This window comes from Protobothrops mucrosquamatus, unplaced genomic scaffold (assembly GCF_001527695.2).
Source record: "Protobothrops mucrosquamatus isolate PMUCROS unplaced genomic scaffold, P.Mucros_1.0 scaffold_257, whole genome shotgun sequence".
NCBI classification, from domain to species: Eukaryota; Metazoa; Chordata; class Lepidosauria; order Squamata; family Viperidae; genus Protobothrops; species Protobothrops mucrosquamatus.
The window spans coordinates 4529036-4554013 of NW_015386333.1; the positions used below are offsets into that span (position 1 = coordinate 4529036).

At 39.7% G+C, this 24978-nt stretch overlaps 1 protein-coding gene across 1 annotated transcript in view; it reads left to right on the forward strand.

The window, feature by feature from the left end:
- Positions 1-24978, forward strand: part of CNTNAP1 (contactin associated protein 1) — a 98700-nt gene that overhangs the window by 48247 nt on the left and 25475 nt on the right. The window contains exons 6-17 of the mRNA XM_015831529.1: positions 3351-3535; positions 3764-3907; positions 7122-7395; positions 15629-15778; positions 16587-16758; positions 17791-17897; positions 17981-18100; positions 18437-18640; positions 19746-19902; positions 20010-20137; positions 21286-21453; positions 22082-22300. Coding sequence (XP_015687015.1) covers positions 3351-3535; positions 3764-3907; positions 7122-7395; positions 15629-15778; positions 16587-16758; positions 17791-17897; positions 17981-18100; positions 18437-18640; positions 19746-19902; positions 20010-20137; positions 21286-21453; positions 22082-22300 — 2028 coding nt within the window. The remainder of the gene's footprint in view (positions 1-3350; positions 3536-3763; positions 3908-7121; positions 7396-15628; positions 15779-16586; positions 16759-17790; positions 17898-17980; positions 18101-18436; positions 18641-19745; positions 19903-20009; positions 20138-21285; positions 21454-22081; positions 22301-24978) is intronic.

Below are 24978 nucleotides of genomic sequence, written 5' to 3' on the forward strand. Positions count from 1 at the left end.
CTTGACTTCTGCTTCTTTCGTAATTGGTAGGCTAACCACCTACCAGGTTTATTTGCATTACAAAAAGTATTATGTTTCATAAATCGCAAATTAGTTGCAATCTGATCAGACAATAACATATTGAATTGCTCCCTAAGCATAGTTATAGCTACCTTTAACTTATTATCCAGTGGATTTAAAATAAAAGCCTTCTCTTTTAGTTTAATCTCCTCTTCTAACTCTCTTCGTTTTTGCATCTGTTTGCGCCTATACGCACTATTCATATGAATCAGAGCACCTCTCATATATGCTTTACTAGCATCCCAAACCATTGAAATCGAGGTGCCCTTATGCACATTCAACAAAAAAATTCTTTCAGATAATCTCTACATTTCTGCAAATTCCCCTCATATCTGAATAAATTTTCATTTAATCTCCAAGTCCTTCTATTCCCATCTTCAGCAGATAATTCCACCCATACAGGACTATGATCTGACAATATTCTAGGAAAAATCTTGATATTCTTCACCCTAGAAAAGAAATCATTAGTAATTAAAAAAAAGTCAATTCTGGAATACGATTGATGTCTGTCCGAAAAAAAAAGTAAAGTCTCTTTCTTCCATATTCCGTTCTCGCAAGATATCTCTTAATTCCAAATCATCCTTCAAATCAAAAAAAGTTTTAGGTAAGATAGAATGATTAGAAGCTTTAAAGGAACCTTTCTTATCTTTACTTGAATCTAAAACACCATTCCAGTCTCCCATCATAATGACAGATTTATAATCCAGTTGATTTACTTTCTGATGTATCAACTTGTAAAACTGTTTTTGTTGTTGATTTGGAGCGTATAATCCAATAATAAGACATCTCCTTCCATTCAATAATAACTCGATAATAACATATCATCCTTCTAAGTCAGAATCAATTAACTTCGGCGATAACTCTTTAATAAATAACTATGCCTCCTTTTTTCTGCTGGGCAGAAGCTGTAAAATGCATTCCCAACCGGGAATTAATCAAATACTTTTGATCCTTTGAAGTAATATGAGTTTCTTGCAAACACACAACATCATTCTTATGTTGCTTCAAATAATGAAATATCTTCTTTCTTTTCTGTGGTGAATTCAAACCGTTAACATTCCATGTCAGGAACCTTGCCATTTTTAGTGGCTTGGAGCCTCTGGAACACTCCTTGAAGATCAGCTGTCACTGATCTCTTAGGTCTTGTACCTCTCACTGGCTCTGAAGTAATCTGATACGTTATAGGTACAACATCCATCTTTTGCTGCTCTTTTTCTTTACGTCTGTGAGCTGCACGGGTCATTCTTTGTCCCTTTGGATCATCTTTCATCTCAGAAAGTTGTTGCTTATCACCTTGTGAATCTCCTACACTTAATGGCATTGCTCCTTCAACCGCTTGTTCTTCAAACATTCTTCTTCTGCTAAATCGTGGAGATAGTGGTGAACCTGCCTTCAAAACCGAACTGTAAAAATCTCTTGCTNCTCTTGCTTTCAAAATTGTGTTAAGCCTATAACGTGTCCCCAAATAGCTCACCACAATTCCAACAGGTATATCCCATCTGAATTGAATTTGTCGTTTTTTCAGCTCTTCAGCCAAAAAAGCAAAGTCCTTTCTTTTCCTAAGTATCTTAGGAGGTATTTCCTTTAAAATTATAACATCTTGCGCTAGAATTTGGAATCTGTTTATAAAAGACTTGAATAACTTCATTACGAATTGATCTTCTGGAAAAGTAAATTACAACATCTCTTGGTAAGTTTCTTTGTTGTGCGACCCATGAATTTACCCTAAAGATTTTTTCTATCTCTCTCAAAATTTCTTCAGGTTCACATGACAAAACAGTAGCCAGGTCTGCTGCAATCTCTTCTTTCAAATTCTCTTGCGCGTTCTCCTTCAATCCCCTTATTCTCAAAGCATATTCCATGTCTCTATATTGTGACATAATAATTTCATTCTGAGTTATATCCACATTATCCTCTACTTTCCCAAGTCTGTCCTCTAATCTTTCAACATTTTCCACCACCTCGTCCACCTGTCCGTCTAAGCGTTCTACGTGAGCTGCTAAACCTTGAAAAGCTAACAGTATATCCTGTCTCATTTCATTGTTCTTCTCTTCAAAAAGCTCAGCTGTTTCTATTCTGATCTGTTTCGCTGTATTCATCAAAGCATCCTGCAAATCCTTAAGTGTAAGTGATGGCGGTGGGGGAGAAGGAGGGGGCGTCTTTGGCTTAGGTTGCTGTGAAGTTTGAACAACAGGAGAAGAGATCTGGCCTTTCGGAGGAGCAGAAATTCCAGTACGTTTTGAAGCCATCTCTTTTTTTTTTAAATATCTTGTATAATCTTGTAAAAGCAGTAGTTGCAAGATATATATAAAAAAAGGAAAAAGGAAGCTTGTAATTTACATATACTAGTAGATGTTACATTGTTTCCTTGTCTTCACTTAAACGTCAAGTAAAAGTGAAAGTCTCTTAAGTATCAGTTCAAACAAAAGAACGACATTCCGCGGCCATATTTTTTCTTCTTGTTGTAGTTTAAATAATAAATGAAGAAGATACTTATTTATCTTCTGAGTTAAAGTCCCAAATTAACCAAATTCCAATCCTCCTGATCAGCTCCGTCTGCTTTTAATTTTACTCACAGTCTCTTCAATTAGCAGATGTGGAAGCAGCGTCTGGCTTTGTTCCTAAGAACAAAGGCGGCCCGAGGTGCGGAGAAAACCCAGACTCCGAGGGAGTTCATACCTTCGTCTTCCAAAACAGAAATCTTTAGAGGACTAGGGAACTCAACCTCTATCCAGGAAAACCTCTCCTCCCCTTCTCCCGGGGAGAGAGGCTCCAAGCCGCGGAACAGCTGTTGAACGCCGTTCCTTCAGGCTTTAACGCATCCCCGGGGCGGACGGCTTAGAAAAAAGCTGCCATCGGCACGGCAGTCACCACCGGAAGTCCAGACATAGATTTGTTTAATGAATTTTTAGACCGAAATGCAAAGTCTTAGAAATTAAATGTCCCAGGATTTTTCTTTTCTTTTGTTTGAACAGCTATTGAAAATGCAACTGAGCAAAAGAAAAAAATAGGAACTAAAAAAAGAAGTAGGAGATTTACAAGCTGTATAAAACTGTATAAAACATTCAATTAGTACTACATAAAATATGATTTTATAACAATTTAATACTTTAAAATATTAAAACCAAATCAATATTTGGTAGTTAGCAAATGCAGCCCATGTGGTAAGAATCATCAATCAGAATAAATGGTTATCTAATCTCAGAATGTCCTTGTAATGAATCAGACAGAATCTAGTATTTGTTGACATTATTTCTAATCCTTTTTTTTATATGGGTTTCTACCATCAGGTAACAGCTCATTAAACATGAGTGGAGGCGAGACAACCATGAAGCTGGGGAGTCTCTTGGATGACCAACATTGGCACCAATTTCGCCTTGATCGCTATAGAAAATATATCAACTTCAGCTTGGATGGGGAGGTTCTGCAATTCCGGCTTAATGGGGAATTTGAGCAGCTTGACTTAGATACAGAGGTAATATGCTTTGGAAGAATTTGCACTGTGATAATGCTCATTTGGGATGTGAAATTTGAAACCAACTTAAATGATTCTTTCTAGTTTTCCATGATATCTGCTGGGAACTTTAATGACCTTTAACCCTACATTCTATGTTCTTCATTATGGCCACATGATCGATGTCCAGCTATAAAAAAAATCAGGAACCTAATTGGTTCCCAGCTGTCTTCTCCTTGTTTTCTGCAGATTTTCTTTGGAGGAGTTAGAAACTATGAAAAACAGCGTCTTGTTTATAGGCCAAACTTCCGTGGCTGTATGGAAAACATTGCCTACAACCTGGTTTATATTACTAAATTAGTAAGACGTCGGCATCCCTCCATCCGGGTTGAGGTAAGAATTAATATAGATTTGGTTTAGAATCTATGGCAGCCTTACTGACTTAGAAACCCTTCAGTTATCTGGACTTCAGTTTTCAGACTTCCTCAACCACTGTGAAAAGTTGAACTCCACACATCTGGACAATATGTTTGGGAAAAGCTGGTCAATGATGATGAAGATAAAAACTGGTTCTGTTGTACTTGAAGGCAGGTCCTTGACCTGTACTTGCTAATTTCTGTTGAGTCTGTGCATAAGTCGATGTTGCTTTTGTCCTGTAATTGATCCTGCTGCTGCCTGCCACCTGTTTTTCCATTCTGATTTCATTGTAAGTGAAAGGAAAACTCCAGTAAAATCTCCTCTAGGAAAACTGATGTTATGAAAGCAGTCCTGATGTTTCCACTTGGTAAGGAAGGGGAAACAAAATTGTGAGTTCAGATTGGCTTAAAAATGTATGTGAAGGAAATCAGCAAAATACCATGTTTTGGAGAAATTGGAATCATATTATTTTTCTGCAAAGTATTCTTACTCACTCTTTAATGAGTAAGAGTTCTAGAGCAGGGCTTTTCAACCTTTTCACCGACTGTACCACTTTTAGGATATGGCAATATTCGAGTACCACCTAGCAAGGTGTCAAAAACTTGATGACCCAAAAAAAACTGTTCAAGTTGCAATTGCACTGAAATGACTTATGACCATTTTTCACACTTATGACCATTGCAGCATGCCCAGGGTCATGTGATTTATATTTGGATGCTTGGCAACTGATTCATATTTATGATGGTCACAATGTCCCAGGGTCATGTGATCCCCTTTTGCAATCTTTTGACAAGCAAAGTCAATGGCAGGTCTGCTGGTGGCCAAGTGCTAAGGCGGGACTTCCTTCCCTTCCTCCCTCCCTGCCTCCCTCTTTCTCATTCCCATCTCCTTCTGAAGGAAGAATTTGAACCCCCCCTATTTTCCCTCTTCCATATATTCATCAAACAAGGAAAAGTCTCCAGAGACATAAAAGAGAAGTCATTGAGGGAACTAGTTTAAAAAGGCGCATTCCCCTTTAAGAATTAGCTACTGGCTAGAAAGGAAAGTTAAGGAGCGCAGCCAGCACTTAAGGAAGAAAAAAAATGTAAATAAATATTGGCTGCTGGCTAAGGCAGCCTCCCCAAATGGCTCCATTCATAAGTAAAGGAATGCTACAGGCAAAATCCATTCGGGAGAAAAATACTTCAAAATCTCTTGCAGCAAAACTTATAGCTAATAATAGCAGAGCAATAGAAGTTTACACGAGACATCAGCCTTCAGCCAAATAGAAATTGCCAAAAACTCTTAAGAACACAAAGCCCACATTGCACAAATCCCAGAACTTCAAAGTCACAAAAGCACATAAGAATCCTTCCATTCTCCATTTTCCTCCCTCCCTCCTCCGTGCCTCACCTCCAGCCGATGCTGTCTTTCTTCATTGCTGCCTTTTTTCATTCCTTGTGGACGGTGACCCCTCTCCCGTTGCGTTTCTTGCCTGTTTGCTGCTGCCAGCACAGGTGGCTGCCACAGCAGTTGTAGATCGGCTTATGGCTGGCCTACTTGATCTCCTTTCCTCTCCCCCTACCCTCCTCCTCCTCCTCCTTTCCCATCCATGTAGCTAGAGCTGACTCCGCCTCCTCCCAAGGCTGCTGCTTTTTTTCTCTCCCCCCTCTCCTGCCCAAACTGCTTCCTTTTATAGTCTCTCCTGTCTCCGTCCTCCTCCTCCTCCTTTCTTTTCCGGGTGAGCAGGAAGTGAGCCTGGGGCCTTTGCCTCGCCCCAGCCATTCTGCAGCTCCAGAGGACTCTCTCACAATAAGTCCTTACCTGTGCTGGCTCGTTCCCTCCCCCACTACACTTTGCTGGGCAGGGCTGCATACCACCTGCCACGTGCTAATGTACCACAGGTGGTATGCGTACCACCGGTTGAAAAGCCCTGTTCTAGAGTACCAAATGTAATCCTTTAAAGTGAAAGGACTTGTCTGCGGAGTTACAATCTAAAAGCTATTATATAAAATATAATAAAAAGAAAGAAAAAAGAAAAAAAGCAAATTCAGGCATCAATTCTTATAGTTAAATAGTAGTTTTTCTAACATTTACTAACCAACAGGATGATAAAGTGGTCTTACTTCCCAGGTTTGTTTGCTGTACCTTGATGGAATAGTTACTGCCAGATGACAAATTAAAAAAGAGTCTGATGGATCCAGTTACTGGCAGAAATATATGTGTTTTGCCTGCATTATTTGAGTTCTGCTGTGGATCTGTGCTAAACCTAAATGTTTTAAAAGACCTGAAATTGCTCCCCAACTCTGGGAAATTTTTCTTTGCCTTTTTACTAAGCTCCTCTATTTCCAAGGCTTTCCATGTTCTCAGCATGCAATAATAGTTCTATTGGATAAGTCCCTCTGTTTGAACATAAATGAAAGAGATTGTGATGTGCAGAATTGAATGCCTCATAACATTGCTCACCTATGGAGTAACCTTTTTACAGCCTGATGAGTTTGGCATGTGTAGAAGTGAGTATGTGTCTCTGTGGCCCCATACACTTTCACACTTGCTCACAATCTTCATTATCTCCCTCCCTCCCTCTTTCTTCCCAGCAACTGACTGTAAATTGATGAATTGCTGCTGCTATTAGCAAACCAGTTATCTAGTGAATGGGCAGGTGGGGACCAGACTGCTGCTTCTTTTGATATTAATTGCAGCAGCAACCAAACAGTCCAGTTCCTTTTGGTTAGAGGATCAGGATGATCCAGTTGGCTAGTGAGAAAAGCGGATGGGGCTCTTTGTCATTCCAAAGCCTATTCGACGGATATATTGGGAAGTATACATTCCGTGGTCAAGATTGCTGAATATTTCAATAGGCAGCTACCACTTAATGTTAAGCATGAACAAGAAAGTAAACAAGGGATTGAAAGCTTTTCTTCCAGAAGTCAATAAGACAGTAGTATCTTTTGTTTTAATGTCTTCTTTCTTAATGTAAATGAAAGATTCCTTACTAATTGTGCTGTGTGGAGTCTCTGGAATGTTTCTAGAGTTAGTTAAAAGGAGCCCAACAGAGCCATTTTTGGTGGCCAAGACAGCAGATTGTCCACCATACATAAGGCATATGGATATGGGAGCAAATGTATGTGGCCCTTCTATAATGGACTGTCCTCCCTTTGCTTTTGCCTTCCTCTGTGAATGCCACTGTGCTTTCTCTCTCTTGTTTCAGGGTCATGTGGGCTATTTCTGTCGGGACAACCTCTTGTTCCCCTTTACCTTTGCTGGGGTCAACAACTTCTTGCAGGTGGCTGCATATCCTCGGCGCACTATGCTGGCAGTCAGCTTCAGTTTCCGCACATGGGATGTTGTAGGGCTGCTTATGTACACATCCTTTGCTGATGACCTAGGATGGCTTGAGATGGTCCTGAGTGATGGACAAGTCAATGTCACAATTGCTCAGCCGAAAACCAAAACCAAAACCAAGAAGCTGGAATTTGCAGCAGGTAGGCAGTAAGGTAAAGATAATTAGGGTTGCAGTTAGTAAAAGGGCTCCAAGATAAGGCTCCAAAATATGTTACATAGTATATTCTTAATGTTGGAAAGGTGTTAGGTGCACTGTGGGAGAGCGGAAAAGGAAGCTGGTGGTGCTGGTTCCAGTTGGAGGTGGATTACAGCTTGTTTGATAGCTTCCTTCTTGCCTGAATACTCGAGAAATTAGGGATCTAAGGCAGATATTTTATTTTCTAGTTTAATAAGAAACTATAAATCTCCTTGGTGTGGGTAAGCTCCCTTGGTTGGGGAGATTCTCCAATTCACCCTCACAGTTGGATTTAGTGGAAGTATATGGCTAATGATCAGCAAAGCTTTAGTTGTAAAGTTGCCTTCTTGGTATTTATGCTAGCTTTCAGCAGAGGCTGTTAAGGATGCTGAAGTCTTGTCTCCTCTCCTGTCCAAAGATACTGGCTCGTCTCGGGTGTTCCCATGCTAATTTCATCTTCTCACAAATTGATGTCTGCTCCACAATTAATTTGTATATCAGAGATCATCATTAGTGAATAATATAAAATATTCACTAAATTGTATAACTGGATCAGAGATGGATTGTAGAATGAGTACTTTTTTGTGTAGGTGCATTATTTATTTAATTTATTAGGTTGCTAATTTCAGATACATGACTCTGGGTGGCTAACAATTAAAAACAGAATAAAACAACCCACAAAATAACATAAATAAATAACATAAATAATAGCTGAACAACTAATCTAAAACAATACTAACAATCATCTCATTTAATACAACTAAGAAATGGGCTAATTGGCTCATTCCATTAGGAACCAAAGTTTAAAATCAGTCTAAAATTTTATGGCATAGGGTAATATCTAAATCCAATCTCGGTGTTTGGTTTGATGAATCAGTGGTGTGAATCAGCGCAAAAGAGATTCTGCTGTTTCTATATATAAACAATATGAAAATAAATCCCTTGGCTCTTTGGGGTAATATGCCTTGCCTAGAGTTTGAACAAAATGTGACAACTTTGCAATTAGTAGCTCAACATCCTATATTGATTCCTTTTAAACAAAAGCAGTTTGAAGAGAGGAGTTTTTTGGCAACAAATTGTGGGTAATACTGTATTTGCTCATCAGGTCTATGTTACGGGTATTATGTTTACCTTACATGCAACTCTATCATTCTTTACATAAAATAAGGTATTGGTGCTGTAAACTCTAAGGCAGGGGTCCCAACCCCCAGGCGACGTGAAGGGATGGCCTAGGACACTTCCCCAGACTCGTGCTAGCGCCACTCCGCCCAGCGTCCCACTGGCACTAGCGCCACCCTGAGCATCTTGCCGGTGCTAGAGCCACCTGCCCCCGAGCATCCCACCAGCACTAGCGCCGCCTCTATTATCCCACCGGCGCTAGTGCCACTCGCCCCAAGCATCCCACTGATGCTAGTGTCGCCCCGAGCATCCTGCTGGCACTAGCGCTGCCCACCCCAAGCATTCCACCAGTGCTAATGCTGCCCCGAACATCTCTCCAAAACTAGCGCCACCCCGCCCCCGAGCTTCCCACCAGAGCTAGCACCACCCTGAGCATCCCGCCGATGCTAGCGCTGCTCCGCTCTCAAGCGTCCAATCGGTGCTATCATCTCCCTGAGCATCCCGCTAGTGCTAGTGCCACCCCACCCCTGAGCGTCCAACCAGAGGTAGCGCCTCCCTGAGCATCCCACTGGCGCTAGCGCCGCCCCGCCCCAAGCATCCCACCAGCGCTAGCGCCACCTATAGTGTCCCACCAGCACTAGCGCCACTCCATTTTCAGCACTCGTACCCATGCAGCCCCATTTACATGTGCACATGCGCTCATGTGTGACTGCGTGTGCACATGCGCTTGCATGCAGCTGTTTGCATGTGCGCATGCACTCACATGTGGCCCATTTGTGCGTGCATTCATGGGTCTCATTTTTGTGCATGTACGCAGCCCATTTGCGCGCGCGCATGTAGTGGAGCCTGCCTCCCTTTCCGGGCTGCCAAATCAAAAAGGTTGGAGACCTCTGCTCTAGGGGCAAAAAATGGTTAGTAAATCTCAGATTAAACAAGATAATCCAATCCTGCCAGCTGGACTCAGGTGTAACATGTGATGTCAGGGGTTTAAAGGACAAAATGAAACTGGCACCTGAGATACCTCTTCAGCCTAGTAGCACCAAACTGAACTTATATTCAGAGGAACTAAAGGAATCATTGGAACTTTTCCAAATGGAATGCAGCATACATGTGGGTTTCCACATACTTAAACCTGTGGAAGCCAATCAGAAACCACTATTGTCTGGGTCAACATGTGAGGGTTTGGGTTTGATGCAGTTCACCATTCTGGCTGAGTTACACAATGTTGAGATGCACCCTCAAAATCCTTGGCGAGGCCAATGACAAAACAGTAAATCCTCCAAGCCTACAATGAGGTGTTTGAGGGCCCCATAGTATCTGTTCCAGGAGAGGTTCACTTTGAACTTGACCCTGCCATTTCACCAGTACAATGTGCCACAGGTACCATTAAGCCACAGGTCAAAGTGCAACTGGACAAGTATGAAGCTGAAGGACATATTACTTCAGTATCTGAGCCTACCGATTGGATAAGCAACATGGTTGTTATTAGGAAGCCTGAGGAGATCAGAATCTGCATTGATCCCAAGTTTCTGAATATGGCCCTGAAACGGTCACACTACCTAATGCCAACACTTAATGACATTTTGCACAAACTACCCAAAGCACTGGTTTTCACGCTTGTTGATCCCAGAGATGCCTTTTTACAGTGCAAACTGGATGAAAAGAGTAGCTACATGACCACATTCTGGACTCCTTGGGGCAGAAAGAGATGGCTCAAACTATCCTTTGGAGCCTCTGTAGCATCAGAGGTGTATCAATAAAAGCAGCATGAATTATTAAGTGGGCTCAGTGGAGTTGAGCCAATAGTTGATGACACTCTCATAGTTGGCTGTGGTGATACAGATGAAGAAGCTGAGCACGGCCATGATGAGAAGCTAATAGCACTACTAGACTGTTGTAGGCAGGTGATGCTGAGGCTCAGTGCAAAGAAATTGTAGTTCAAGGTGCAAGATGTCCATTTCCATGGACATATCCTGTCTTCACAAGGCTTAAAAACTGACCCAGATAAGATTAGAGCCATTATGGACATGCCATCACTTGCCAATGCCAAATTGATGCAGAGATTTATCAGTTTTGTCACATACTTATCAAAATTCCTGCCACACCTGTCTGAGGTGTGTCAGTCATTGAGACGTCTTCTGGACAAAGATGCGATTTGGCACTGGCTTCCCAAGCATGACCAGGCAGTAAAAGAGATAAAACGCTTGGTCACCGCTCCCCCTGTGTTGAAATACTATGATGTCACAAAGCCTGTTACAATTCAGTGACTTAAGCAAAAATGGCTTAGGACAGGGGTGGGGACCCTGGCTCTTTTATGACTTGTGGACTTCAACTCCCAGAATTCTTGAGCCATCCTGAGCCCACCCTTGGCCTAGGATGTTGCCTCTTGCAAGAAGGTCAGCCAATTGCATATGCGTCCAGGGCTCTTTCATCTGCTGAGCTAAATCACGCTCAAATCGAAAAGGAATGTTTAAGTATTGTATTTATCTGACAGCATTTCCATCATTATCTTTATGGCCAGGATACAATCACAGCTGAAACTGATCATAAGCTGCTAATAGCCATATTCAAGAAGCCTCTTTTGTGTGTCCCCAAGTATTTGCAGAGCATGATGCTTACATTGCAGCATTACAACCTCAATGTTGTCTACAAGCCAGGACTTGAAAGATATCAGTGGTACCCAGAGCAGAGATGAGATCAGTGTACAAGACGGTATCTTGTACAAAAGTCCAAGAGTCATAGTGCCAAAGTCACTGAGAGCAGAGATGTTATTGCGCATACACTCAAGCCACATTGGGAGTGAGGCATGCTACAGACAAGCTCGTGATACTCTTTACTGGCCTAACATGCAAGGCAAAATCAAAGACTTTGTTAGCAATTGTCCCACTTGCAATGAATATGCACATTTGCAACAAAAAGAAACCTTGAGGTCACATGAGATACTCACATGTCCTTGGCAGATCGACAATACGGATTTGTTCAACTATGCAGGAAAATAGTATCTGATATTAGTTGATCACTATTTAGACTTTTGGGAAATTGAACTTCTTCCCGACTTCTCTGCTGAAACTACCATTAAGAGATGCAAGGCTCAGTTTGCACATCATGGCTAACCAGATAAAGTGATCTCTGATAATGGCCCTCAGTTCGCAAGCCTACAATTTAGGAAATTTGTCACTGAGTGGGAGTTTGAGCATGTGACCTCACCATGTCATCCACAAACTAATGGCAAAGCTGAATCAGCTGTGAAGATTGTTAAGTATTTATGCAAGAAAGCGCAAAGTGATGGTAAAGGCCCATGGAAGGCCATTCTATATTGGAGAAATACTCCAACTGAGGACATGGACAGTAGTCTGTCACAGAGACTGATGTCAAAGAGACTAAAGATCTCCTTACCAGTGGCAAATAAGTTGCTTGAACCCTCTGTGATACAAGGTGTGTCAGAAAAGTTAAGGCTTAAGAAACAAGTATTCAAGGCAAGATATGATAAATCAGCCAGAGATTTGCCAGAATTGAATATTGGGGAATGAGTCTGTATGAAACTGCTGCCTGGAGATGGAACAGGTCGCTGGAAAACAGGTATCTGTTTACAACAGGTAGCACTACACTCCTATCTAGTGGATCTTGATGGAACTCTATCGTCGCAATCGTATGGATCTGCATGTAGCTGAGTAGCCGGATTCTCCATATCCAGTGGACAGGCCTGACTCACCTGGTATTATCGGGCCACACTTAACCACTGACAATAGGGAATGCACAGTATTGATTCCACAGACCAATGTTAATGATAGTCCTGAGTGAGTCAGTATACCTGACAGCAGTCAAACACAATATCGCAGTAAATGGTCATTAGCGCCCAGCAACCTCAGCGAGGTCAGAGAAACTCTTAGTACAAAGAGGGCCAGTCTTTACCTGTAATGGCAGATGTTCACAACCACCCAACAGACTTAACTTATAGGAAGTGTTGCTAGTTTTCATTCAAAATTTCACTCTGTTGTTTGGTTAACATGAAAAGGGGAAGATGTTACGGGTGTTATGTTTGCCTTATACTCTATGATTCATCACTATTGTTCTTGTGATGCATTTCCTATTCCTGTTGTATTCTCTCTCTAATAAGATGGCTTCTGCAAAAGATGGCTTGTATTGTATTTACTTACTCCACTTGAAACAGTCTATGACTGATGTATAATATTTAATTCTGATCAGGTCTTGGGTTTCTGCCATTGATAATTTTAAGGGAGAAACTGGAAAAGATTAAATAAAGTATTTTCAAGTCAGATTGATATCCTGAGGATTTTAATAATATATTCACGCAGTTTACTTGCAAATAAATTGAGTGTGATTTGCCCATCTTCTGCTTTTTTTTTTTTTTTAAGTTTTTCAATCTAGCTTTGAGCCAGTGTTTGTATATTCCAAACTGGACTTTTCTTATTGCTGTCTGCAGTGGAAATGAAGTTATATGATAAAGGTCAATATATTTTAGCAACCATTTTCTCAACTTTTCTCCTTATTTCTAGAGCACTCTTAAAATGGCTGTGCAGGCTGGAAATTCAGGAAGTTATGGTTCCTACAGAGCTGCAGCACAAAAAGCTACAAAATGACTAATATAATTTCTTTAGGAACAATTACAAACTTTAATTTGCTGTATGTTTTAATAAATTAGAAAAACAAGTTCAGTTACATACATATTTTAAAATTAATGCTACTTGAATTATGGTAGGAATTAGAAAGCAGATTTCTTCAATTAGATTTTGAATTGATTTTGCGTGTGTATGTGTGTACACGTACTGCTTATTCTGGTATGGCACAAAGTGGCCCAGAGTCTGCCATTTCCTGATATTTTTCCACTTTGGAAAAAAAATGCTTGAAAATCTCTGCTTTATAAGATAAGTGTTGCAAGATTATTAAATGTACAAAAATTGAAAGATTCTGAAATACCCACAGAAAAGGAATAGCTGGTGTTAGCAAAGGTTGCAAAATTGACTAGAATTGATTAGAATTCACATTATAGAATAACAAAGTTGGAAGGACATTACTAGTCTTCTAGTCCAAACCCCTGTTCAAGCAGGAGATCCTATACTATTTCAGACAAATGGCTGTCCAGTCTTTTTTAAAAGCTCCAGAAGGCAAGCTGTTTCTTTGGTTTATTGTTCTCATTTTCAGGAAAGTTCTCTTTAGTTTTAGATTGGATCTCTGCTTCATATAAATCTTTATCCTTACTTCTTATCCTGCTCTCAGATGCTTTGGGGAATAAGTTGATCCTCTCTGTGATAGCCCCTCAAATATTGGAAGACTGCTATAATGTCACCCCCAATCTTTCTGTTTATTAGACTAGACTTGCCTAGTTCTTGCAACTATTCTTCATATGTTTTAATCTCCAGGCCCTTAATCATCTTTGTTGCTTTTCTCTGCATTTTTTCTAGAATCTCAACATCTTTTTTGTATCATGGTGCCAAAACTGCAGTATTCCAAGTGTGGTCTTTCCAAAGCAGTATAAAGCAGTACTAGCATCTCATATGACCTTGATTCTCTGTTAATCAACTTAGGACTGCATTGGCTTTTTTGACAGCTGTTGCACATTGCTGGCTCATATTTAAGTGGTTGTTCACTAGGACTCCTAGATCTCTCTCACAGTTAATGGTGTTGAGCCAAGTACCATGTATTATATACATTTGGCTTTCTTGCCTAAGTGTAAAACCTTATTTTTCTTACCAGTGAATTATATTTTGTTGACTAGAGACAGGTGTTTAATTCTGGACCTTAAGCTTATATTCTAAAGTGTTGGCTATTCTCCCCAGCTTGGTATCTTCTGCAAATTTGATGAGTTCTCCTTTTGTCTCCTTATTTGAAATATTTATGAAAATGTTGAAGAGCACTAGGCCTAAGACAGAACCTAACTACATTTAGTAGTAACTCCAAGCCAATAACTACACTTAATAATGACTAGAAACCCCTTTTAGGTTTTTGACTGAAAAAAAATGAAATATTTTATGGCTTTAATGATTAGAAAGAATAGACTATGGAAAGATGGAAATTATGTTGTAACTTTAGAGAAAGATGGTAAAACATAAATGTACTCATAACTGGTGTTAAGAAGACCAGAAACCATTTTCTTCTCCTCCTCTCCTCTCCTCCTCCCCTCCTCCTCCTCCCCTCCTCCTCCTCCTCTCCCCTCCTCCCTTCTATTTATTTCTTTTTACTTTTCCACTTACTTTCTTTACTTTCCTTACTTTTCTCTTTCAAATAGAGATTTGTTTTTATTCTTTTAAATTTTTCTTTAAATTTATACACCACACACATACACAAGGAGAAATTTCCTGACAGTGAGGACAATTAACCAGTGGAATAGCTTGCCCTCAGAAATCGTGGGCGCTCCATCACCAGAGATTTTTAAGAAGCTAGACAGTCACTTGTCTGAGATGTATAGGTCCTCTGCTTGAGCAGCGGGCTGGACCTGAAGACCTCCAAGGTCCCTTCCAGCTGTATTCTATTCTAAAATCTGTTGTGTCTACACATTAACCTATTTTGACTTTTCCATCCCATTTCTATATATCCTGTGTAGCCACGAGAAGTGTAATATAAAATGAGATAACATTCCCAAAGAAACTCAGGTATTTAAAAACTATAATTGACTTGTAGTATTCATTTCACTGCCTAAATCAGATCTGTTCGGATCCAAGATGAATCCCTTTTGATCTTACTATTGACTGGGTTAGGCTATTTATATGAGATATTAGCTCTCTATGATTAAGCTTGTTAGGCAAATGGCTCTTGGATACCATTCTAGGCATGCAAAACTGCTTATAATCTTTGCAGTTCTTGGGAAGTGAAAGTGCAAAACAATGGCTTACAAATACAGTGGGGATAATGCATTATAGCTAATCTTTAAAATATATATTTCTTAATAGACAAAAAGCAAAATAGCTAGCAAACTCAAGGAAACCAGGTTTTTGTGTGGGGCAGGCTTTCTAGATCTTAAAGTCTGTGGCTTCAGTGGGGGGCAGGGAATCTTAAGATCTGGCCAGTTTATTCATAATCCTATCGCTTGTTCTTAATTTCTTGTATTTTATCATTCTTAGGATATCGTCTTAATGATGGTTTTTGGCACTCAGTGTCCTTGATAGTACGAGAATCCTCAGCTGTTATCACTATTGATGATCAGAATGATGCCAGCTTCCGTGTTGACCGAGACATCCAGTTGCGTACTGGTAAACAGTACTTTTTCGGAGGTACATAGTAAATTGTTAACAGACTATGGGGAAAAAGGCTCAGATGAACTTCCTTAGACCTTTAGATCCTTTTGTCTGTGAGACTTGAAATTTTACACATCTGCTGAACATTGAAATGGGGAAGACTAATCTAAGATGTTTTACAATTTGCAGTAGCTTCTCTCTGTTTAAGAGTGGGTTTTGTAAATATAATGATTTCAAAGATAAGCATTAAAAAAATAATAAAACATATGCAAAGCTTGGGATGCACAGCTTTCCAGATATAGAGAACAACCTTGTTATGTATGCATGCCAATTTTGCACAATTTAGCATTTGGATTTTCAGAATCAATACTTCGTTTGATTTTAAATTAAAGCTTTAAATTGGAATTACTGGATGGTTAAGCCTGAAGGTACAGTATTTCAGTAACGTCAGGGTGATGGAAAGCAGATTCATGAACTGAATTGCATTGTTGAGTGATAAGAATAAACTATGCTGTTGTTTGTTCCTAGGAAAAAGCTTATCTTTTTAAAGAGTTACAAATAGATAAAGCTATATTTGCGCTCCCACATACTCTAAACCGCTCTTTCCCATTCAAGACAAAAGCATTGAACAACCCTAATGATTAATTGAAAATCATGGGGATGGGATTTCACTTCTGCAAAACATTATTTGGTTTCATTGTCTGGATCTGGTTTTATAGGAGAACCATAGTGTCCCCCCCCCCCGAGGTTCATTGGGACCTAATCCACTGAGATAAATATAATCTCTGTATCTCTTTCTTATGCATCACTTTCTTATGCATATGGCTGGACTGATGTTCCATAGGGTGCCCCAAGCCAGCACTACGAACTGGCTGCCTGTCCAATCAGACAGCTTTTCATGGCTGCATGCAAATGGTCAGCGTGGATCGTCAGCCGATAGAGTTAGACATGGTTCGTCAGCATCGGCTTGGCAAGTACTTTGAGGTGTACTTCAACGTGTGTGGCATCACAGACAGGTATGTTTGTGAGAAGCAAAATCTGGATAGGCACAATTGGGTCTTAAATGATGGTGCAAATGAGAGGTTCAAGAAGCTCTTCTAATTTGTGTGCATTAGTATGGCTAGAGAATGTTCTTATAGGATGTAGATCACTGTTGCTGATCTACAAGTTTCAATCTTGCCAATGCCAGCATAGGCTAGTATGTCAGGAACACGTAGATGTAATAATGACAAAACTCTATAAATAAAATTAGGAGCCTCTCTGTGCTGCTCTGAGTTAGGTGAAATAAAGGCAAGAGACAAATAAGTATCAGTTTTATAGAAGTCATAAAGAATTTCTTTATGTAGTACTTAGCTGCTCCCTGGAACTCCACGCCTAAGGTGGTAGGATAATAGTTGCTCTCAAGGCAGATAGTTACAGAGGCACTTGCATTGTCAAAACAGAATACTTTTGGATTGGATAATAGGTCATTAGCTTAGTTGTTAATGAGATAATATTTCAAAAAAGATTACTGTTAACAAGATTTCAAAACTTATATGGTAAGTGGATATAAGAGCAGTTGTCACTGAGACAAAAAACTTGCACAACCTGACGTCCTTTTGACACATGAGGTAAAGTGGACAGAGAGACTTGTTCAGCTAATCAAAAGCATGAAATACAAAGATCTTACATAGTTCAAACTAATAATAAAATGCTATGGAAAACAGATATATGAAAAGATAAAGTAATAACTGTCTTTTCCAGTAAGATGCCAAATTTGATAGTAAAGAAAGAACAAAAAAAAAGTTAATGATGCCATGATTGATCAAATAGAAATAATAAAGACCAGAATTTGTGTAATGTTTAATGTTAAATCTTCATGGGGAGAGAATGTTGAAAATCAGTAAAGTAGGGGCAATTTTAAGTTTGTAGCACAGCTGGACATTTTATAACATTTGAAAATTTTTGAAGAAGTGTCCTGCATATGGATTAGAAAAAAAGGAGCCACATTTCTAGATCTGTGCAGACAGAAGAGTTCCAGTGATAACTTGCTTTTTCTTTTGTCTCAGGTGTACCCCCAACATGTGTGAACATGGCAGTCGATGCATCCAATCCTGGGATGACTTCACTTGTATCTGTGACTTGACGGGTTATATGGGGGAGACCTGCCATACTCGTGAGCCTGTTGGGGCGAGTGAGGGAGGATTTAAAGGGCTTCTGAATGTGGATAGCTTTTTCACTTCCTCCTTTCTTTTTCAGCCGTTTACAAGGAAAGCTGTGAAGCTTATCGAATCAGGGGGAAAATGTCTGGGAACTACACCATTGATCCAGATGGCAGCGGACCCCTCAAACCTTTTACTGTTTATTGTGATATGAGAGGTACGGGTAATGGATGGGACATTGAAATGCTGTTTAGGGTACATATTTGTGCTCTAGAAACTTTTCTCCTAGAGACTTGGAGATTGGTTCTAATTAAATTTGGGAAAGTTATTCAACTGTCATCAGAAACATGAAAGAGAGAAGAGGCAGTTGTATCTGGTAGATGCTCAATTTTCAGGCAATCTCTAGATGTGTGGACATCAACTCCCAAATTTTTCATTAATGTCCGTTCTGTCTGGGAATTCTGGGATTTGAAGTAAACACATCTGGACATTTTTCAACTAGATGCAAGTGATCCTCAATTTGAACTGTTGCCTGTCCACTTGTACTTTCCAGAAGACCGTGCATGGACCATTGTTCGTCACAATCGTCACTGGCTCACAAAAGTAGCAGGTTACAGCCCAGAACGGCCTTTCCTGGGCACAGTTGACTACTGGAATGCATCATGGGGGGAAGTATCAGCCCTGGCAAATGCCTCTGAATACTGTGAGCAGCAAATTGAATTCCACTGTTACTTCTCTCGCTTACTCAATAGCCAGAGTGAGTATGTATGACATTCTTTCATTCTATGGATGGTATGGATTTGCACACAAGCCATGAGCCAAGAGCTGGGAATATATTTGGATTCCTTGCTGCCCTCCAAGCTTGGCTGTTTGTTTACTGGCATTTCATTGCTCAATTAGATAACATCATCAGTTCTAGTGATTGTGGTGTTTGCTCCCTTACTCCCTGGGGAGCTAGGAAACTCTCAAGGGGGAGCAAACCTAATGCTCAGTAGCACTGATGATGTTACCTAGTTGGTAACAAGCAAAAAAGCAAGGTCAGGGAGCACCAAAGATTCCCCCAGTTGAACATGGAGGTGCATATATTATCTCCTGTTGGAGTTAGGAATAAATATTGAGAATTGATTATAGCTCATTATTTTGGACAACTTACCTTGCTTTTGAGCTGAGAGAAAGGTGAGGAGCCATTCAAAGTATAATTTCATATATCTCCTAAGTCACAAAATTTGGCAGTGTGGATAAGAAAGGATAGGACTGGAAAGAGAACTTGGAATTCTGATGAATAGCTCAATGAAACATTAACACAGTATGAAGAGAAGAAAATGAAATATATTCCATGTTAGGAATTACTAAGAACGGGAATGAATGCAAAACGATGGGTATATTAATGTTTCATCTATTTTTAATCAGCTAAAAATTGTGTTTTAATGCCCTATCCAATTCTGTTTGCCCTATTGTAAACACCAATGACTAAAGCTGAAAGTTGTTGAAAAAACTCATTAAAAACTGGATTTTTCTCTACTAAAAAAACCCTTCCCATCCTCTAGATGTGCTAGGAATTCTGGGAGTGAAAGTCCCCATCATATCTGAACAGCTAGGCCTAAGTGTTGGAAGTTTTTAATTTAGGGGGGAAAGACAAATAAGGGAACATAATAAATGTGCAATGAAATCAATTGTGATATTGAGAAAAGCAATGTGAATTATGTGATTTACCAACTGAAGGAGCAGCATGTTTTTTCGCAACTAATTTGTGATCATCTTAAAAATATCTTGATGACTACTGTAGAATTAGGTGCACCTTTTGGTCTGATTCAGCAGGGGACTTTCCTCTCCAACTTATATTCTGCCTTGTTCTTTCTTAGCTGGGATGCCACTAAGTTTCTGGATGGGACGAAATGAAGAACGTCATTATTATTGGGGAGGCTCTCCTCCAGGCCTAGGGCGTTGTGCGTGTGGCATGGAGAAGAGCTGTGCCAATCCCCTTTTCTATTGCAATTGTGATGCTGAACACTTGATGTGGTGAGATTTGGTTCTATCTTCTCTCAAAGGGGTCTGGATGATGATATATTGTGAACTGAAACTAAGTATTTCTAATAAATGGGGTCCGTTTATCATTCCCATTCCAGGCGAGCAGATAAAGGGCTGCTGAATTTTGTAGACCATCTTCCAGTCACGCAGGTTGTAGTCAGCGATACAAACCGCACTGGATCAGAGGCTCAGTTCTATGTGGGTCCACTGCGTTGCTATGGAGACCGTGAGTAGTGGACAAAGTGGGAGATGATGTAATGGTCTTTTGCTGTGGATCTCTCAAACTGGGATAGGAATCTTCAAGTTTATAGGTTGTATACCATTTCCAGCCCCATTTTTGTAGCCCCCAGAATCCCTTAAGATTATGCTGATGAAATTCAGCAACAAATGTTCTAAAAAATGCAGTGATAGTTCCTATTGCTTTTTGATGGGAAACAATAGAAAAGTGTGTAAACCTTGTATTGTTTTTTTTTTAAAATTCCCCCGATCCCTTTAAAAGAAGAAAAATTGACAGTAACAGTAACATTATTATATTACAGCCCAAACCAAGGTATACAAACAACCACAAAAAAAATGTTTCTGCTCCATCCCTGCTCATAGTCATCCATGCCCTAATCATCTCCCGTCTTGACTATTGCAGCCGGATCTATGCAATATGGGGCTGCCCTTGAAAAATATCTGGAAGTTTCAATTAGTTCAAAATGCATAGTTTTATGCAGGCCTAAATGTGCACGTGTCAACTCTCCTGCAGGAGCTGCATTGTCTGCCAATTTGCTTCTGGGTCCAATTCAAAGAGCTGGTTGTTACCTTCAAAGCCCTAAATGCCTTGGGACCAAGTTATTTAAAGATTGTCTTTTCCCAGTCACATCTATCCGATCCACCAGAATGGGGAGGAAAGGAATATTATAGGTCCCCTCTTCTAAGGAGGTCCATCTAGTAGGATCAGGAAGGGCCTTCTCCATGGTGGCTTCTCCTGGTGGAACATCATCCATGAAGAGAAAAGATTGGTGCCCATTTTGACACTCTTTTTCAAGGCCCTGAAAATCTGGTTTTGCCAACAGGCCTGGGGACCTCAGGGTAGGATAGAGCCCATCATAAAGCTCTTCTAATTGTTATCACGAAGGCAGATGGGGGTGGGTGAGTATTGCTTTTTTATTTTTGTATTAGGCTTTTATCCTTGTAAGCCACCTGGAGTCACCGAGTGAGTTGAGCTGCCATATAAATTTTCATCCATCCATCCATCCATCTATCCATTGATTCATTCATACGTACATTCATACATTCATTCATTTATACATTCATAAATAATTGTCCCTTAACCTAAAATACCATGGAATGAAAATTTTCTCATTATATTTTTTTCATGATTTGCAGGCAACTCCTGGAATACAGTGTCCTTCATCAGGGGAACAGCTTTGCTTTTTCCTACCTTCAAGGTCAATTACAGTCTTGATATCAGTTTCTTCTTCAAGACTGCTGCACCAACAGGCACTTTTCTAGAGAATGTGGGCCCAAGGAACTATATCCGCATGGAGCTCAACAGTATGGAATTTAGGATCCAATGGGGCATACATTTTGCTTTTAACACAATGTAGCATCTTTTTTATTAGTTCATGGACTTAATTGACTAGGTCATTGAGATTGCAACTCCTAAGAGTCTTGCTGGCATATTTTTAATAGTGTTGCTAGTCATTAGCAGTTGGGCTGGCAATAAATCAAAGAGCAAGCCTTCTCCAACTTGTATTTAATATAAAGGCTGGTAAATCCGTCTCTAGCTGTTTTTTGCCTAAATGAGGGTTAATGACACTGATAATAAGGCCAATTGTTGAAATAAGAGATTTTTTGTAATGTTCTTAGTGGTGGGTTATGCAGTGAGAGAGATTAGGGATATAGGAACAATTCAATTCAATTTTATTACAGTCCTAAGATCTGCCTAAAAACTATGGGAACAAGGGGCAATGTGCTTATGGAGTGTTCTAAGACATTTGTCTGTAGACTTCTAAGATACTATTGAGAGATTTTTTTACTAATGACTTTGTTCAGCTAGTGAATGAAGCAGTGCCCTCCTCAATATACTGGCTTTCATGCATTGGCATAAATATCTAAGGAAGGAGAGATTTCTTTTTGAGCAGACTTGAAATGACTCTTCAATTCTCTCACTTCTCCATAGCTTCCCAAGACTTGGTCTTTGCTTATAACATTGGAAATGGGGATGAGAATTTAACAGTGCATTCAGAGATGCCCTTCAATGATAATGAGTGGCATGAAGTGAAAGCAGAGATCAACGTCAAAGTTGCTCGGCTACAAGTTGACCGGTTTCCTTGGGTGATCCGAGCAGCTCCGCCCCAGAGTTTTATCCATCTGAACCTCACTAAACCACTCTATGTAGGTGAGTAAGAATGTTCACGTGAGTATGTATGTGAGAGAAAAAATTTAAAGCGCCCTGTGAAATAGGTTAATTACATCAAAATAATAACTTGATAAAGGACTTTTTGATTAATAGAACATCACATTTCAGATTGTGAGTCCAGTTTCCTAAGAGACAGTATCTATTATTCAGTAAATGAATTATATGTAATTATATAAATCAGTGGGTGATGGAACAAATAATTTGAATGTAAAGTTCTCTTGCATAAGCTACACTAGCTCTCAGTTTTCCTTTGGGTGCAATTCAAATAGCTGATTATCATCTTTAAAGCTCTACATAGCATGGAATCAGGTTATTTGCAGGACTGCCTCTCTTTATGAATATTTGCTGTCTCACTAGAATGGATAGAGTAGGCCTATCCATTTTTCCATCTAGTGAAGTAGTCCCCAACCTTTCCAGCTTTGCTGACTGTGGGGGGAGGGAGGGGAGGGTTCCATGCCAGCAGCTGGTGTGCGCGCTCAAACAAATGGAATGCAAGCACACGTGCCCATCGCTTATGTGCCCAGTTCTGAACAGGCTGTGGTCCGGGAGTTGGGGACCCCTGATATAGTGGAACCTTGGGAGCTGCCTTTTCTGTTGCTACCCCTTGGTTATGGAACAGCCTTTCACAGGTGATCTGGAAGTCCCACTTCCTTTAGTCTTCTGGAAGAATATCAGGACCTGGCTTTTTATCTAGGCACTGGGATAGAGTGGATAGATCTCCTTTGTTAAGAGATCTCAAAGGAATGACTGGGGCACCAGGTTTTTGTTTTACAGTTTATAATTTTATGTTTTTTTAAAATAGTTCTGGGGTTTAGTTGTTGTGAACCACTCAAAGTTGTGTTTTAAGACAGGTGATAATACAAATATTTTAACTAATTGATTACATAAAATACATATTCTTTGGTCATCTGACTAAAAAGACTGAAAGAACTGGCTCACATTAAAGCAGTAGAGCAGAGGCCCCCAACCTTTTGGGCACCAGGGACCGGTTCTCTGGAGAAAGAGTTTTCCATGGACCAGAGGGGGCGTGGTTTCGTGTACTGCCTGCATCCAGAAGATAAGGCTTCACTTGTTTGCACAGCCTGGTTGCTGGTATGCCGCGGCCCGGTGCCAGTACACGGACCGGGGGTTGGGGACCCATGCAGTAGAGGGCAGAAGAACCAAGACTATGGATTATGAGGAACTAAAACAGGCTAGACAGTATGTAGATAATTAAGTGTTCTTTTCCCCCCACCCATAGATCATAGTACCAAAACAATGAGCAAAAGAGATATGTCGAGCACGCTGCAGCATAGCTTGACAATCGCTATTTTTAACTCACGTTTTAACAAAGCCCAAATCCTCGGAAAGCAATATAAAACTGAACACAACCTATTATTGTACTATTGTCCCTAAACTAAACTATGATCCCATGAGCTAAACTAAAGCGCATGGATCTTCTTTGCAGAAGATAATTAGCATCTAAGCCTATAATGGTTTAGGCCTGTTATGTAACTTGTTTAAAAAGAGAATTGTTCTGTTTCCCATTAGAAAAATATAACTGGATCATTAATTTACCTTAGTTTTGCTTATGGTAGTGATAGGAACTTTTAGGCCTTGTGGCGAGCAGAGCCAATAATATTCAGAAATGCACATGCAGAGCTTGATGCAAAGCAAGACCTACTGGGTGCAGAATTTTGAATCTTCGAATTTCCTTTCATTGTGCGAACAGTGTCGATTTCAAGTCTTTTTACTTTTTAAAAATCTTCTAATTTGTCCTGGGTGTTTCTATTACAATAGTATATTTAGGGCAAGAGTTAATTCATTTTGTTCTGCTTATTAGTGTTTAAACATAAGTGAATCAGAAATTGTGTCTGTAAATCAGACACAAAAACCCCTTTCAACGGTTGGTCCACATCCACCTTTTATCAACTGAATAACAGGTGCTTAACAGGATTTTGGACAGGAGCATTTTCTTAATTTGGGAAAGGTGGAAAATTTTAAAAGCAAACCAAATGTCCTATCATTGTTCCTAGAATGGGAGTCACTCAGGTAAGGAGAAATACAAAAACATATTCTTCAATAGTGTATGAAGTCTGGTGAGAGCTAATGGATTTTTTTTTATTGAAAAGTTTTATAAAAGTTACAATATAAACCCCAAAACCAACCAACCCTAACCCCCCCTCTCCCTCCCCCGCTTCCCAGAGCTGAATACAGGGTTACAAATATAATAATCATAATCTAACTAACATTAACCAACTATATAAATAACCAAGTCCATAATGTGCTTTAACTCTCCTTTAACATAAATATAATAATAATAATTAAAACATAAACAAATTAGTATCCTAATTATTAAACAATAGAATATCCATATTGGTAAACAATACTAATACTAAAAGTAATAATAATATCATATAATTAAAACTAATAAAAATTTCACTATAATAAATTATTAATACTAATAATACTCTAAAAATTACTCATAAGCTAAATGGAACTTTTTAGTCCCATATTTATTCTGAATATAATCTATCCATCTTCTCCAAACCGAAATGTATCTTTCTTGTGAGTGATCCTTCAAATAGGCAGAAATCTTAGCCATTTCTGCTAAATTTGACACTTTAAGCGTCCATTCTTCTATAGTAGGCAAGCAATCCTTCTTCCAATATTGCCCT